At 37.3% G+C, this 15,414-nt stretch overlaps 2 protein-coding genes across 4 annotated transcripts; one reads left to right on the top strand and one right to left on the bottom strand.

Annotated features, from left to right (window-relative positions):
- The first annotated feature begins 1,527 nt into the window (after positions 1-1,527).
- Positions 1,528-5,466, top strand: LOC116302610 (monocarboxylate transporter 13). 2 transcript variants are annotated; one of them, XM_031711949.2, is made up of 4 exons: positions 1,528-1,741; positions 3,343-3,860; positions 4,363-4,732; positions 5,019-5,466. In XM_031711949.2, the coding sequence occupies exons 1-4, from the start codon at positions 1,588-1,590 to the stop codon at positions 5,219-5,221; spliced, it is 1,245 nt and encodes a 414-aa protein (XP_031567809.1). In that variant the 5' UTR covers positions 1,528-1,587; the 3' UTR covers positions 5,222-5,466. The 2 variants fall into 2 exon arrangements, with proteins under 2 accessions (XP_031567809.1, XP_031567808.1); XM_031711948.2 differs by having other exon boundaries at positions 3,289-3,860.
- A 2,292-nt stretch (positions 5,467-7,758) lies between these two features.
- On the bottom strand, positions 7,759-14,957 carry LOC116302607 (protein FAM76B). 2 transcript variants are annotated; one of them, XM_031711944.2, is made up of 11 exons: positions 14,829-14,957; positions 13,689-13,753; positions 13,503-13,563; positions 13,094-13,152; positions 12,820-12,916; positions 12,135-12,268; positions 11,567-11,737; positions 11,010-11,073; positions 10,248-10,310; positions 9,631-9,732; positions 7,759-9,224 (listed from the first exon to the last, which is right to left on the bottom strand). In XM_031711944.2, the coding sequence occupies exons 1-11, from the start codon at positions 14,928-14,930 to the stop codon at positions 9,150-9,152; spliced, it is 993 nt and encodes a 330-aa protein (XP_031567804.1). In that variant the 5' UTR covers positions 14,931-14,957; the 3' UTR covers positions 7,759-9,149. The 2 variants fall into 2 exon arrangements, with proteins under 2 accessions (XP_031567804.1, XP_031567805.1); XM_031711945.2 differs by having other exon boundaries at positions 11,567-11,734.
- Between the last annotated feature and the right edge of the window lie 457 nt (positions 14,958-15,414).

Here is a 15,414-nt window from a genome sequence, read left to right as displayed (position 1 = left end):
CACCACCTCTGGAAGGGAAATCTTAGATTTTGTCCCCAAATATCTCCAAAACTAGAAGCCAAATCACAGAATTGAATGGACTGTCTGTCTGCATGTGTGCTAAAAAACATATTTTTGTATAGAGGTTGTCACTACATACCCCCAGTATCGAGCATTTGAACAGGTCTCTGAGGGGGGAGGGGGTATGTACCGGTACCCACCACCTTAATTCATAAAATCGGGTCCCTATTTTGGACCATTGTTTTGACCTCGTCCCTCAGACAGATATATTTGTTTCGCATGGTCGTCCGTTGACATCAACACTCGACCCTCACATCCGCTCACTTATTTAATGCCACTAATCGTCTTTATGCAGACTAATATCATTCAACACTCTTCACTACTCTGCTGGCAGAGTCTCCTTTAATTTCCCCCGGGGCGAGAGAAAGAAAAGGGAGAAGTCGTGTCTAGTTCTTTTGTAATGCCGCTATAACTATCCAAGAACACGTACCCCCTCCCCCGTCCCCGTCGAATTAACACTCACCCATTATTCAAGATTATTGGATTTTTTTTTTCGTTTTGCTTCTGCAAATTCTAGATTGGTTATCGAATCGATCATTTGGTTTTTTTGGTTCTGCAAATCCTCGGAATGTTATATACCACTTCTCAAAATGACAGTAATAGTTTATATTATATTCCCTTTGCACTAACTGGAAGAAACCAACTCCAACCAACCCGGCCTCAGCAAAGAAATTCTTTAGAAAGTTTCATTAATGGCAAAGGCACGTGTCGGTAGTGGCACAGGTGTCACTACCTACAGGACATGGAAATTATTACCTACAAAGCTTTTCGCTGTCGTATCACAGCGTGGGACAATCACAACAGAGCTAGGCTCCAAATTAAGTGAAAGCCCAAAGATCGAATTAGAATTTAGAAGTTGAATTGAAAGTCAAAGAGCAATATCTTTGAACCGGAAACCGTTTATAAAAGGATTAATAGGGTAAGGCTTTATAAGACAGTTTTTTTCTAGGGCTATACAAATGGCGGTAGAAGGATGATTTCTTATATCAAAAAAGCACAGGAAAGTCGTCATTTTGGACAGTTTTGCTTTGTTGGGTCAAAGTTAAAACTCCTGAAAAATCGCTACTTGCTTTCAGCTTCAAAGAGTGCTGAATTTTGGAAGCAATTGAGCAATGGTTGGGAAACCAATTTCAGTTGTTACTTTGAATGATTTTTTTTCACGACGAACAGCAGGACCCAAACAAAGTGCAGGAATGATAAATTTCCATACATATAAACAATACGAAACCTGAAATTGACTCACAAAAAATCGCATGTTGGCAAATTGAATCACTAAAAATAAATGGTAAGATCATATTGTGTGGTTGTCATTCTTTAATATTCCCATGTTACTTTTCTTGCAATATTAACTTTCAATATATTATGACTTTGCCTTATAAATATAAATGGCCGTGAATGGAAAATTGATATTCGGAAACTGGAATCTAGTAATTTATTCTCTAATTTCCCGGATGTGTCACTCAATATTCTGTGCGATGTTATTGTCGATCATGAAATCGTATCAATATTATAGCAATATTTTTGGAGATGGCAGCACTTCACCACCGTGATGGTTGGAAAGCATGGCTTGTCTGTTTTTCTGCTGTTGTGTCGAATATTCTTATCTTTGGTTCTGCATCAACTTTTGGAGTAATTTATCCAGTATTATTAGATGACTTCAAAGAGGGAAAAGCCACAACAGGTATTTCTAGCAGATTTTCAAACAAACATTTCTCTGTTAAAGTGGTTCGGAATGATCGCAAAAATTACTAAAAACTTCCAAGTTTAGTCTCTTTTTGCTTCGTTGTTGTCTGGAAGTCTCGCTTTTTCCCTTGGAACTGATAATTTTCTTTGAGTATCGGCCTATTGCAGTTCATAAAATAGTAAATATCCTATTTCGGTCGCAGCTTCTATGTTCTATATTTCTGAACCCGACAACGATTCTTCAAATTGAGTGCATATAGCTTTACTAAAGATTGAAATATAGAAAATTTTTCGGGTAAATTATTCGCGCATTTACCGGTCTGTTCAATATCACTCAACTTTGGACACGGTTTGAAATCCTGATAACAAGCTAAAATCTGTAACGAAGAAAATTCCGGATGTGACGCAGGCTATAACGATCACGAAGGTCAATAAAGATCTAGCTAGAATCAAGTTATTCCTAATGCCCCGTCTCCTATTTCATGATATCTCACGGTAATTAGAATGGTGGCTGGTGATTTTGTTCACTTACTAAGGTTTTATTGCATTTATGCTTGGTTTTTACTAGTAATCTTAATTGCTGATAGGCACAGGGAGCCCAATTTAGATTAAAGTGAACGGTGAAAATAAAATCGGAAAAATTAAATAATTATTTTTTTTAAAAATTCGAGGTCAAGATAATGTCCTCCGTAATACGAGAGAGTAAAAAAAAAATTGATAAAAAATGCACTAGAACAATTTTTTGAATAATTCCCCTATGGTATTCACTTTAATCTAAATTGGGCTCCCTGTGTGATAGTGCAAAAGGAAGCTCTTCTCGTACATGTAACACAGAATTTTTCAATGTGAAGTTATATTTCAGGACGTATCTTAAAAAGGTTGAACTCGAAATAGGACTCCATTTTGAAATTCATCATGGAACTTTTGGCGATGCAACAAAAATGCTTGTGATTGGTTAATAGTAACCGGAAGTGCGTGCGCGAGATCACCTGGTATCGCGTGTCAGTTCAAACCTCGTCGAAAGTTGAGTGACATTGAAGTTAGCCAAGTTAGCCAAATTGAAAAAAAACGCCCTCGGATAGAAAAGGCTCAATCATCGATGCTAAGACCGAAGAATGTTCTGGTAATAATATTATTCATATTTCTTTGCCATCAAAAGTTTTCTCTTTTACTCTTGTGGAAATCAGAGCCTAGACAGCGAGCAGTCCCTTTAATTTCCCTTGGTCACTGTCCGTTTCCTTTCGTTCTTCCCTCCCCAGCCCCCTCCCCCAGGGACTGTAACCAATCTTTCTCGGCCAATTGACACGGACAGACAGACGGACAGTGACCAATGGAAGTAGAGGGACTGCTTGCAGTCTAATCAGAGCCCCGTACGTGAAAGACTTGACAAGGTTTGTTTTCTTGGTCTTTAGTAGCCTGCTTAGCGGCGCTCTAGGGGATTGGGGGAGGGAGGGAGGGAGGGAGGAAGGAGAAGAAGAAGGAAGCTCCTACGCATTTTATCTTATCTAAGCGTAATGCATGACGTTCGTTTTTCTATTTTCGCAGCCTGGGTTGGCTCTTTGGCTGGATTTCTTACGTTTTGTCTTTCGCCTATTTCAGCCAAGCTCATTTATCGTTTCGGGCCTCGTCTGGTTGCAATCTTTGGAGCAATAATTTGTGCCATTGGTTTGTTCGTGACCTCTTTCTCGAAAACCATCGCGTTTATGTACTTTTCGTACGGAGTGGTTTTTGGGATCGGATCATCAATGACCTACAATTCAAACTTTGATATTGTCCAAAAATATTTCAAAAGGAAAACTTCATTGGCACTTGGCATTATGACCGCTGGTGCCGGAGCATCGTTCTGCATGGGTTTCATCTTCGAAATTTTGATTACCCATGTGGGATGGAGAAATATGTATAAATGTACTAGTGCTATGGCTCTTGCTGTCTGTGTCTCTTCTCTCTCTTACAGTCCACAAGTGGAAAAAGACTATGAACCAAAGCTACCAAGAGAAACAAGAATTGCACAAAACGGTGTAAAGCATACTTCTTTGTTTAAGAATTACCCATACATAATCTGCTGTATTTTGTCTTTTTTCTATGTACTTGGAGTTAACATTCCACTAGTCCATTTGGTAAGAAAAATGAATTGGTAGGTTTATGGTAGCCATTTTGAAAAGTAGCCAGGCCTCTTGGTAGGGTTATGGTAGCCATTTTGAAAAGTAGCCAGGCCTCTTGGTAGGTTTATGGTAGCCATTTCAAAAAGTAGCCAGGCCTCTTGGTAGGGTTATGGTAGCCTTTTTGAAAAGTAGCCAGGCCTCTTGGTAAGGTTATGGTAGCCATTTTGAAAAGTAGCCAGGCTTCTTGGTAGGGTTATGGTAGCCATTTTGAAAAATAGCCAGGCCTCTTGGTAGGGTAATGGTAGAAATTTCAAAAAGTAGCCAGGCCTCTTGGAAGGGTTATGGTAGCCATTTTGAAAAGTAGCCAGGCCTCTTGGTAGGGTTATGGTAGCCATTTTGAAAAGTAGCCAGGCCTCTTGGTAGGGTTATGGTAGCCATTTTGAAAAGTAGCCAAGCCTCTTGGTAGGTTTATGGTAGCCATTTTGAAAAGTAACCAAACTTCCTTCTTTACCGCTAGGGTCGTTATGCACTGGATTCTGGTCTTACTCTATCTCAAGTCGGTCATTTGTACATCACATACGGTGTCTCTACTGTAATTGGTCGCATTGTGAGTGGCAAGTTGTGTGACTTGAAGTGCATCAACCTGATTTATTTGAATTCATTTGTCATCGTTACCGTAGCAACAGCTATAATGTTCATTCAATATGCTAAAGATCCTGTTGGCCTTAATATGTACTGTTGTGTACATGGAACGTTTGATGGAATGCAGGTGACCGCGACCTCAGTCATGATTACACGCTACACGAATGTGCTAAATAGGACTCGGGGATATGGATGGTTTAATCAGATCATATCTTGGGGGTTCCTCTTGGCACCACCCTTAGGAGGTAATAGAAAGAAAGAAAAAGAGAGAGAGAAAGGTGAAGAAATGAGCGAAGGATCAAATAGTAAACGGCCGACGGACAAAAAAAAGTAGAATGGATTCAGGAAGGTCATAGAAGAAAAAAAGAATTAAAGGAAGGAAGGAAGGAAGGAAGTTTGAAGGGATGAAAGAAAGGAAGGAAGGAAGGAAGGAAGGAAGGAAGTTTGAAAGGAAGAAAAGAAGGAAGGAAAAGGAAGATCTGTGGTTGCATTTCTGCTCCTGTTTAAACGTCATTCTATTCCAATTCCCAGGTTTTATAGCAGATCAAACGGGTTCGTATATCCCTGCCTTCTACGTGGCTGGATCAATCGCCTTTATCGGTGGTGCCATGGAAATGACCTTAAAATGCTTCAATACAGTCGACATTGGGACAGTGCCCCCGATGGAAGTGTTACTAGAGACGATAGACGATACAAACCATGAGACAGTGGTCCAAAAAATAACAGTTTTATAAGAATATGTACGCGTTTACTCGAAGACAATCTTAATTAAAGTAATGATGGACGGAGACGAGTAACAAACATCTGATCATGGCATGCAAGCATTTCGGCACGTTTTCTATGAATTCAAAAACGTTTAACGTATTAGGATACGTTTACGACCACTATGCGCGCAAACTTAAATAACGCGCTGGCTTTATAGTATAACACAAACAAAGTATACATTTTCTGAAAGCTGAATAAATATAGTTAGACTATAGTTTATGAAGAAATCTTCAAAATACGATATTTTTTTATTATTCACATTATTGTCCTCGAAGCGAAATTTTATCATGCCTTAGTGAAAACGTTAACGGACACGTACATTTTAAGCTATGTTTGCGAAAAATGGCTTAACATACTCAGGAGATAATAAGCTCAAAAAGGGTGTCCCAGATTTTTGATATCTGTTTTCTATCTCTCGCTATTTTTGATCAAAGTTCAGCGATCGCTTTTGGAGTGTTGTTTAGAGTAAAATGCGTCATAACTTTAGAAAGAAATCCCAATACCTTAAGTAAGAAAAAAAGTCAGTTTGTTTTCCTCAAACAATACCCCCCCCCCCCCCCCCAAATATACATATATAAATCCCTGACGAACACGACTCGCACAAAATAAGTGGTATGTACTAACCGATCACGTGGTAAATTACCGCCATGTTGGATGACAAGTTTGACGACTTCTTAGATATTGTGAACGACACTTGCCTCTGAAACAGAAAGAAGGAAAATAAGATCTGGAAAATAAATCGAAATTCACTTGTCATTCAACGTGTGCAAAGTGATATTTTAAAACTAAACACTGGAATATCTCGCGGCTAACATTAGGGACTGAATTTTTACGGTGTCACGATTAGAGCCTTGGAATAGACCAGTTTCGAATTTCAAATTACCGCTGTGTTCCTTGATTACAGACTCATTTGCACAGGGTTAGCCTCGTATCAGTGTTTAAATATTCACAAATACCAACGGTAAAGTAAGGAATGCACAACTTCAACAATACACTTTGAAACTCGACGGACCTTGACTGCAACACGTGAATATTCTGCACAAACTCGAGGCTAACCATGTGCAAATGAGTTTGTAATCAAGTAACACAGCGGTAATTTGAAATTCGAAACGGGTCTATTGGACATTGAACATTGTTTTAGTTAATAATTATTAGATTTACTGGTATGGGTTACCTGTGTTCGGGGAGTATTAATTGTTATGGGTTACCCGTGCTCATGGACATGGTTGAAAATGAAGTGTTAAAGTCGAGACTTTTGAGTGTAAGTAAAAAATGTATGAACCCTTTTTATGACCCTAAAATTAATCGCAGAAACTCCCAAGCGCTCCGTGCATGTGGCTCTAAAAAGAGTACCTTTTAGTACCAATCCTCCTTTTGGACCAGTTTCTTCTGTGAACTGTGGTAATAGTACTTCGTCCTTCTCTTCTTTGCTTTTCGAATGGTCACAGAGTCACTGGTTCCAATCCTTAATGAGACATTGCACTAACCCACGTGACCACAATCAACCAACAGCAAACACCATAAGAGAGGCGCGGGGGAAATTCATGGAAAGCGTACCCATTTGTCTCCGACTTACGGTATTCAGTGCACAGGAAGCCCAATTTAGATAAGAGTGAAAGGTTAAGCTAAAATCGAAAATCGGGGGTTAATCGACTTTAATTATTATTTTAATTCGAGGTTAAAATGGTGTTCTCCATTACACAAATAAAAAGAAAATTGTGTAGTTGGTAAAACAAAAACGGTCATAAATACACATCTTTTTCGCGCGCGCCTTTATTTTCCTACATAACTCGCCTAGGCTCCCTGTGGTATTTTAGGACCCTCTTTTTTGAAATGCCTAGTCCTCTTTTCTGCGCTCTTGGCGTCCAACCTTTGGTCCAACCAAAAAATTATCATGCAGTACAAAGCCTATGGCAGTCATGGTGTGCCTGGGTTGGTAAATGGTTCACCATAGGGGTGGGGCTCAGGAGAAGAGAAAACTAAGACATCCCTTTTCAACTATTCACCAATCCTTATTAACCCTCCTGATATTGATTAAAAAACTGGATTGATTTTAATTTGCAGTCAATTTTGGGACTGTTTCGGGAGAAGAAACAGACTGTCCATAATGCACTGCAAAGCCAACTCATCCCAGTCTTTGCCTGCCATGCAAGCTACATTGCAAAAGGATCTTACAGAGTAGACAAAAAATCTTGCTTTTTGGGATCCCTGTGTCAACAGGAAGCCCAAAACTCTAATGAAATCCAGCATTACAAGCCTACATCACATTTAACAATCCAAACACCTATCTAACTACCTAACCGTTATATCATAGGTAGAAATCATACTTTCTAATTGATTGCGATTATCTAAAAGCATGAAAAACTAAAATGTAAATACGACCACAAGGCATCTATGCGTCTATACCTTTATCACGTGGCAGCCATGTTGACTGGTACAATAGATTTCCCCAGCATGGCCTTCCATGGTTAAACAATAGTTTTTATTATCATAGGGGGGGGGGGGGGGGGGAATCATTGCAACATATGATAAATGTCTATTATTTAAACTCTTTAAAAAAATCCTGCAATTTCTTTGGTCACGACTTGAGCAGATTCCTAAGAGTTTTAATTGCAAATGAAAAAATATCTGGAAAATATGCTCAAGTGTTAACAAGTTATAAGAATATTAGCAATAATCACCTAATATGTTACATTTATACAGTTATATTTAAAAGTATCAAGGTTACTTTCTTCCTAAATGACAGTGGATTTCACACCAAGGTTTTGAAAAGTAAAAAAAAGATTCTGTTTGACTGTAACGTTATTTGACACCCATTTGCTATGCAGTTTTCCCATTTCCCTTTCATTTCATTCCTATTTCGTTATCTATTTTCACTTTCACTTTTCTTTGGTACATAATCTTGTGAATTTTATGCTAGCATTCTTAATTGTAGTAATAGTCATTCATTTCTGCATCTTTATGAAGACTTAAAAGCAATGAATATAATTCTAGCTCTAGAATGACAGGGAAAGGGTTAAAGTTATAATTATACAGCTTCTCATTTAATCCCATATAGGTAACTGTCCAATTATTTTCTTAATTGGACAGGTTTTGTTGATATGGGATTAATTAGGCAGCTATATAATTAATAGGTAATGGGATTCCATGCTCCCCAATCAAGAATAATTAGACTTGAAAAATTCCTCTGACTACCAAATTGGATTCGGCCTACAGCCTCATCCAATTTTGGAAGTACTTGGAATTTTCCTCGTCCAATTATTTCTTAATTGGACAGCATGGAGTCCTATTACATATACTAATTGAAAAAGAGTAAAATAAAGCTTGAATAAATTAGCATTACTTGAAATTTTAAAAACATTTTAGCCTCCTGGCAACATTTCTTCAAGCTGTTTGATTTTTTGTAGTATGCTCAAACATGGTTGAAAAATTAATTACAGGTTGTAGGTAAAATATTTGCTGGCTAAGTTAACTTCTTCTTATTAAAAAATGCCTATGGTTTCAAAAACATTTTAAAACCAGCTACAAAAATGCAAATTTCTTAAAAGTTGAAGAAAAAATAGCATTTAAATCTATTAATTGCCTAATATTTGGTTTATTGTATGTAGAACTTTTATGTTTGTAATGCTTTTCCCTGAAAAACTCAATCAGTTTTTGTGTTGGATGTGACGTTTTCAATGAGCCATGTTTGTTTTCTTGAAATATTTTGAACTATGCACATAAGTTTTTTCTGCCTTGTTGTATGCACACAGTGTATATAATAAATGGATAGACATGAGCAAAAAAGAAGTAGAAAGGAAGGGATGGGTTGGGTTGGTTTGGTTTGGAAAGTTATCAAATCGATAAAATATTCAAGAACATTACAGAATGCAGACGTACGAATCACATGCCACCATGTCAGCTGTCTGACGTCTTGTCCTTCCCTGACTTTGACGAAACTACTAGCTGCTTTTTAAGATTTCGATTGTCATTCTGAGAAAGAAAAAATATATTTCATGTTTTAAATGTAAGATCATGGATAAAACACATAGATTTTTTTGAAAACATGACGTTTTGGCTATAACTAGTGATGGCCTTCATCAGAATGATGACGAAAATGTGTGAAGTGTCTGTACATAAACAGAGCAAAACGTCCTGTTTTTAAAAAACTACGCATTTTATCCGTAACCTTACTTTTAATATCATGTCTGAACGCGGAAGCCTCAAAGACACTATATTTTATGTTTATTTATAAATAATAATAACTATTATTTATTATTTATATCATAATTATTATTATTACTATTATCATTATTTATTATTTATATCATAATTAATTACTATTATTATTATTATTGTTATTATTATCATTATTATTATTTTATTATCATTATATTACCTGTAATGCTTCTAATCTTTCTCCAAGTTCTCTTTGTAGTGACAAAATCTTTTTCTTGAATTCTTTCTCCTTCTCCCAGTTTTCAGCCTTCAGCTCAGTCATCTGAGAGAAGAAAAAAAACAAAGTTAAAAAACCTATGTTTATCATACAGTTGCTTGCATCTAAGCTTGAATAAACAAAACTAAAGCATGTTCTAATTGGTCACTGAAACATAGGAGTAAGTCAACCGGAGAGCTCGTGTTTAGCGCACGGCCCTTTTGAAATAAGCCAGTTTGATTTCAAAAGAGCCAAACATTTTTCAGTGACCAATAATTGGAACAAAGATGAGAATATGTGGACCGCATAGCACTTATGAAATACATGAAGATATAGAAATATAGATAAGTGAGCGAGGTTGGAAATTAATTTTTCTGAATTTAATTCCAAGGGTGTTTCGCCCAGAATATCCTTGTTCCCAAGCACTATAACTTATCTATATTTCTATATCTTCAATAATTAGAACATGTTTTAGTTTTGTGTGTTCACACATAGATGCAAATGAATGTATCCTTTTTTGACATTTATTGATGAGAAAAAAATATCATGTAAGAATTTAGAAATTAAAGAAATTGTCATACTTTCTTTTCTTTTTCGATTAGCGCTTGATTCTTTTGTTGGAGCTGCTTCTTGAGTTTTACGACCTTAAAATCAATGTTAAAAAATAAGAAAAAAAGGTATATTCCCGAATTAGTTTATCATTAGACTCTAGTGGTTTGGTATTCTCCTCTCACTACTACAGTTTAATGAGACACACCATTGATTAAATTCCCCTACTGGACACAAAATGTGGTAATTTGGGGGGGGGGGGGGAGAGTTTGTATTGTTTTTGTATTGAGAATTAAAAATATAAGTTTGTGTGAAGTGAGAGTGTACAATAGGTGTGGAAGAGCCATTCCCATAGGAAGTGATCAGTTCTAAAGGTTTCAGTGCAACTACTGTAGTTGGTGCTACCTTAGACAAGAGTTAGACAAGAGAATTCATCAAAATGTAGAATACAATGCATTCCAACTTTGGGTGGTGGAACCAATCCGAAACCTAGACTTCATGAGAATTGTAATTTGACCCTGATAGCCATCATCATTTTCTCATGGGAATAAAAAGAAATGTTGAAAGGCTATTATTGTTTTCTGTTGCTTTCTGATTGGCTTGAATACTTAAAAGTGGAATGTATCGCTTTCATTCTACTGTACAATTCGATTGGTTCTTGCTAGCAGGTCTAAATGGTCGTATATAGTATTTTATAGTATTAGTAGTTGCATTGTAAGGTATTCTTATAAATATATTCCAGTAGCATTTTATACTAAGACTGTTGGTCTATCAAGAATCAATATTAGTAATACCAGTTCCTTGAGTTCTGTCAGTTCTGCCATGTGGTCTGACATCACAGGCTCAGCTCCAGCATCACTGTCACAAAAGAAAATAAGTAGAATATTTATTACCAGGATTCCTGTGGTGTGTGACAACACAGACATGATTGACAACACAGACATCACTATCTTTGTTCAAGTACACACAGTTCTCATAATGGCTGACAAGCGCATGAAAATGAGGTCACCCAGTCATCTTGCAAGGCTGAGCAAGGCTGCTCATTCAAAATTAAGGTGGAAAGTGCAAATTCAAGTAAAAACAAAATGTCAATTTCTATAATTTTCTTGTATAAAGCAGGGAGAGGGAGGAGCAGGGAGGGAGAGGAGCAGGGAGGGGGAGAAGCAGGGAGAGGAGGAGCAGGGAGAGGGAGGAGCAGGGAGAGGAGGAGCAGGGAGAGGGAGGAGCAGGGAGAGGGAGGAGCAGGGAGGGTGAGAAGCAGGGAGGGGGAGAAGCAGGGAGGGGAGGAGCAGGGGCATCGAGGGGAAGGGGGGTCAAAGTAAAACAGGTAAAACCATCAAACAAGACTAACCTGTTTCCTGAGTTAGTGTACAGTCCAAGGGCAGGGCTGTCCCATCCCATTCCTGATGCAGCTGATCCTTGAGGTTTGACATCACTACCACCTATTCCTGAAACATCATTATGTTCTGTTTTGGATCTTTTCTCATGTTTAGAGTGATGATGATGATGGCGATGATGACTGCTAGAAAACCAAAAATACAACCAAACTGAGCAATAAAATAGCTTTAAGATGTGAATTGCGTTTCATCAAGCAAGCAAATTTTTCTTGGGAAAAAAATTCAGAGCTCCAGGTGGGATTTGAACCAATTAACTTCTGTTTGCTAGTTGGATGCTCTAATCAACTTAGCTTCGGGAACTCATTTTGATGAGCAAGGTCTAGATTTTCCCCCAGCCTGGTCACTTTGGATAAATGCTGTTATGTAACCTGCATAAGTTGCTTGAAATACTGCAAGGATCAGCTCAATTTGATACATTACAACCGCAGTACAAATATGCTGTTTATATATATTCACCACTTCAGCAATCTGAATTCCATGGCTATATTTGCAATTTACAAGGCTAAGTAATATAGAGCTTACCCTTCTCGTTTTAAACTTCTTTTATGACTGTGGCTATTACTACCACGTAAGAGTTCCCCTCCTTCTTTCTTTGACTTGTGAACAAGACGCTTGTAGGCCAGTGTACACAACAAACAAAGGATTTTACCATCAACCTGAGAGTTAAAGAAATAAGTTACTGGAGTGAGACTTGTATTGGGTAAACTGTGGTTAGTAAGCCCTTTTGGTGATTGCGTAACAGGGCTCCAGGGAATAGAAAGCATATGGTACCAAGGAAGTAGTATCCCAGGCTGGGTGGGTGCGGCATATTGAGAACAGAGCCATGTACATGTACATGTGAAGGGTAATGGGGGTTTTGGCTGGCATTTGAAGGTTGAAACCTTAGAAAAAAGTATTGAATAAAGCTCTGAAATGGTTTTAGCCAACCGAAATTAAACTAAGATGAGAATATGTGGACCATGTAGCACTTATGAAATACAAGATATAGAAATATAGATAAGTTATAGTGCTTGGGAACGAGGTTATTCCAGGCAAAAGACCCTTGGAAATAAATTTGGAAAAATTAATTTCTGACCTCACTGGGAAACTAAACTGAAATTAAACTAGTGAACTGGACTGAATTAAAATAAGGTTTACAATTGCTATACCAACATGCACCATGCTTGCTAGTATTATCAAAACCCATGGAGTGATCTATCATTGTTACCTTGTCTTTAGATTCATCGGACTTCTGGAAGGCACATTTCAGTTTACATTGTTCGCAGACAATTGGTGGGCCGTACTTTCTCTCTGAGCTCTCACACCTTCGGGTTATTGATATTGTGATAAAAGAAGATTATTTCAGCATAGAAATACTAATAGGTTTAAGTCTACTTTATACAATAATTGTTACAAGTTTGGGATGAATTGAATGGCTGGAGAGATGGATAGATGCTGAAAGAGAGTACTTGATAAAAGAATATAATAATCAATCCACTCACCTTGAACACTTAGTTCCATTAAAAGCAGCCCTGATGTTACAATACTCACAGCAGGTTGGCTATCAAAACAAGTTAAAAAAACAGCAATCATTTTTAATGCTTCATTAATCAATGTCATAAAATTAATACTGAGAGAGAGTCTAGAGAGGAGTATAAAATATAATTACACCTTAAATATGATTGACCTGCATGTTTAATATTTCCTATCACAGCTGCATGTGGTCCTAGATCATTTCATGATCATACATGTACAAGTTAGAAATTAGGGTTGATTTTTGTAGAGGGAAAAAAAAACTATGAGCCTGGGTTGCTTTAGCAAGAGGTGACACAATAGCAGTGCACATCAGCTGTGCTCACAGCCAAACACTAGCAACTTAATTACTTAATTAATGAGTGTGACTTCATGTACCTGGCCATGCTTCTTGATATATCCATTGCACTTCTTACACACTGGTTTTCCTTCTGTCCCACTAAAAGTACGAATGATAATGTTGAATTGAATTCACATCCCAAGACATTGATATTCAATATTGCTATTCAATAAAGTATGAAAAATCTGAGGTCAAGATAAGTGATGCAAAAGAGGTTTGCTTACCCTGAAAGATGGAACTCCATGCGACAATAAATACATGTTACAAGAGGATGGGCCTTGCGACATTTCTGTTAAAATGAAATATTAGAGATTTATTTTATAAAGCAGCTACAGTAGCACTATGGACCCCTTGCACTAAATCCCTGCCTGGGTTCAAAACAATTGAACATATTAACATAAAAGATTTCAATCCTCAAGAGAAGGGAATTCCTTTATTTTGACCCCAAGATTGAGCTGCTTTGACGCCACATATGAGGGGTCTATACTGGCAGACGTGGGTAGGAAATAGGTGAGATTGTGTGACGGATACGACCGTGAGAGAGTTGTAACTATAACTTGGATATGACTTTTAGAGCATTGTCACTGTGGCAATAGAGACCTTGAGATCCGATAATTTATTGCATCATAGGTGGAGAGGTTTTGCAAAATATAGGGGGTACAGTTTTAGGCTTTTGATGCAATACAGGTGGCATTTAATATGAGATAAATGATGATGAAGAAGGGGCGAATTTTTCTATTAAATTTATTCTAGGGGGTACAAATTTCACTTAATTTTTTTTCACAAATTAACCCCCATACGACGTAATAAACAATTGGTCCCTTACTGTAGCTAAATCACTACCTTTCAACGAATGCTTTCAATCAATATTTTTACTCTTTTACAGTATGTACAGTAATCTATGCTTCGATGTTTTCTTTCCTGCGTTTCCCTTTTCGTTCGTGCACACCACCCATAGCTTTGAAAGCATAAATGCGGCAATTCCTGACTATGATCGGCTCAATAAATCCTCATTTCTACTGCCTCAACTACTATTGGAAAATGTTTGGGATGAGAACGATCATCAAGGTGTTTTTCGTATCACTATAAATAAACAAAGCGAGCACTTCTGATTATAGCAACAACGCTGTAAATCTTGAATCGAAATCGGGCTTATCTTATTAACTTCCTGAGAAATGAGCGTCATTTATTCGCAAAAATTATGTAGTAAAATAATTAATATACTTTTTGATTACATACTTAGTAAATGTTTGGCCTGAAAAAAATGCCAAAACTACGAGGAGTTTTGGCGGCTGATTTGAGTTTTGTGACAGAATCATTAACAGAATTAACGAGTGAAAATACCAGATTTTTTTCCCCTTTACCTTGCAAAGTTGATCGCCTTTTGAAAGTTCCTCAAATGGGTGACGACTGTGACACAAAGTGCACGCAAATAACGACATTTTGGACTCTGAAAGTTCGAGCATCAAACTTCGAAATGGTTTATTCGATAGAACCCGTGACCTCAATCACAGCTGGTCAGTGACACCTTAACAAATACCGCTTTGCATTGTGGTCTGGAAAACCTGTGAGATACGGACACTTGCGACCAGTTTAAACAGGGTGTCCGGTTAAAAGAGGTTTCTTTTTAGGAAATGTTTGAAAAGAATTGATTTTGGAATTGTTCTGTGGCGATTTATCAAAAAGAAATTGTGGCAAAAATGATGGATAAAAAATGTTCTAGCTATGGTTGAGTCAACATCCTATTTTTTTATTTTTCTACTTTTTTTTCCGCAATTTTTTTCTTCCCATTTTTTAGTTAATTTTAAAGTGATTTACTTTAGCTCATTGGGAAAGGAAAAATGAATGGTAAATGTATAGGAATACGAAACGAATAGCCTGAAGATCCTACAGGGCCCAATTTAGAGGGGAGCCGGTGTGAGGATATCCTGTGATCGCTTAATAATAATT

The sequence above is a fragment of the Actinia tenebrosa genome, unplaced genomic scaffold, assembly GCF_029948245.1.
Source record: "Actinia tenebrosa isolate PJP-AT-01 unplaced genomic scaffold, QUT_ActTen_1.0 PGA_scaffold5__44_contigs__length_20552954, whole genome shotgun sequence".
NCBI classification, from domain to species: Eukaryota; Metazoa; Cnidaria; class Anthozoa; order Actiniaria; family Actiniidae; genus Actinia; species Actinia tenebrosa.
This window is presented reverse-complemented; position numbering and strand designations above follow the sequence as displayed.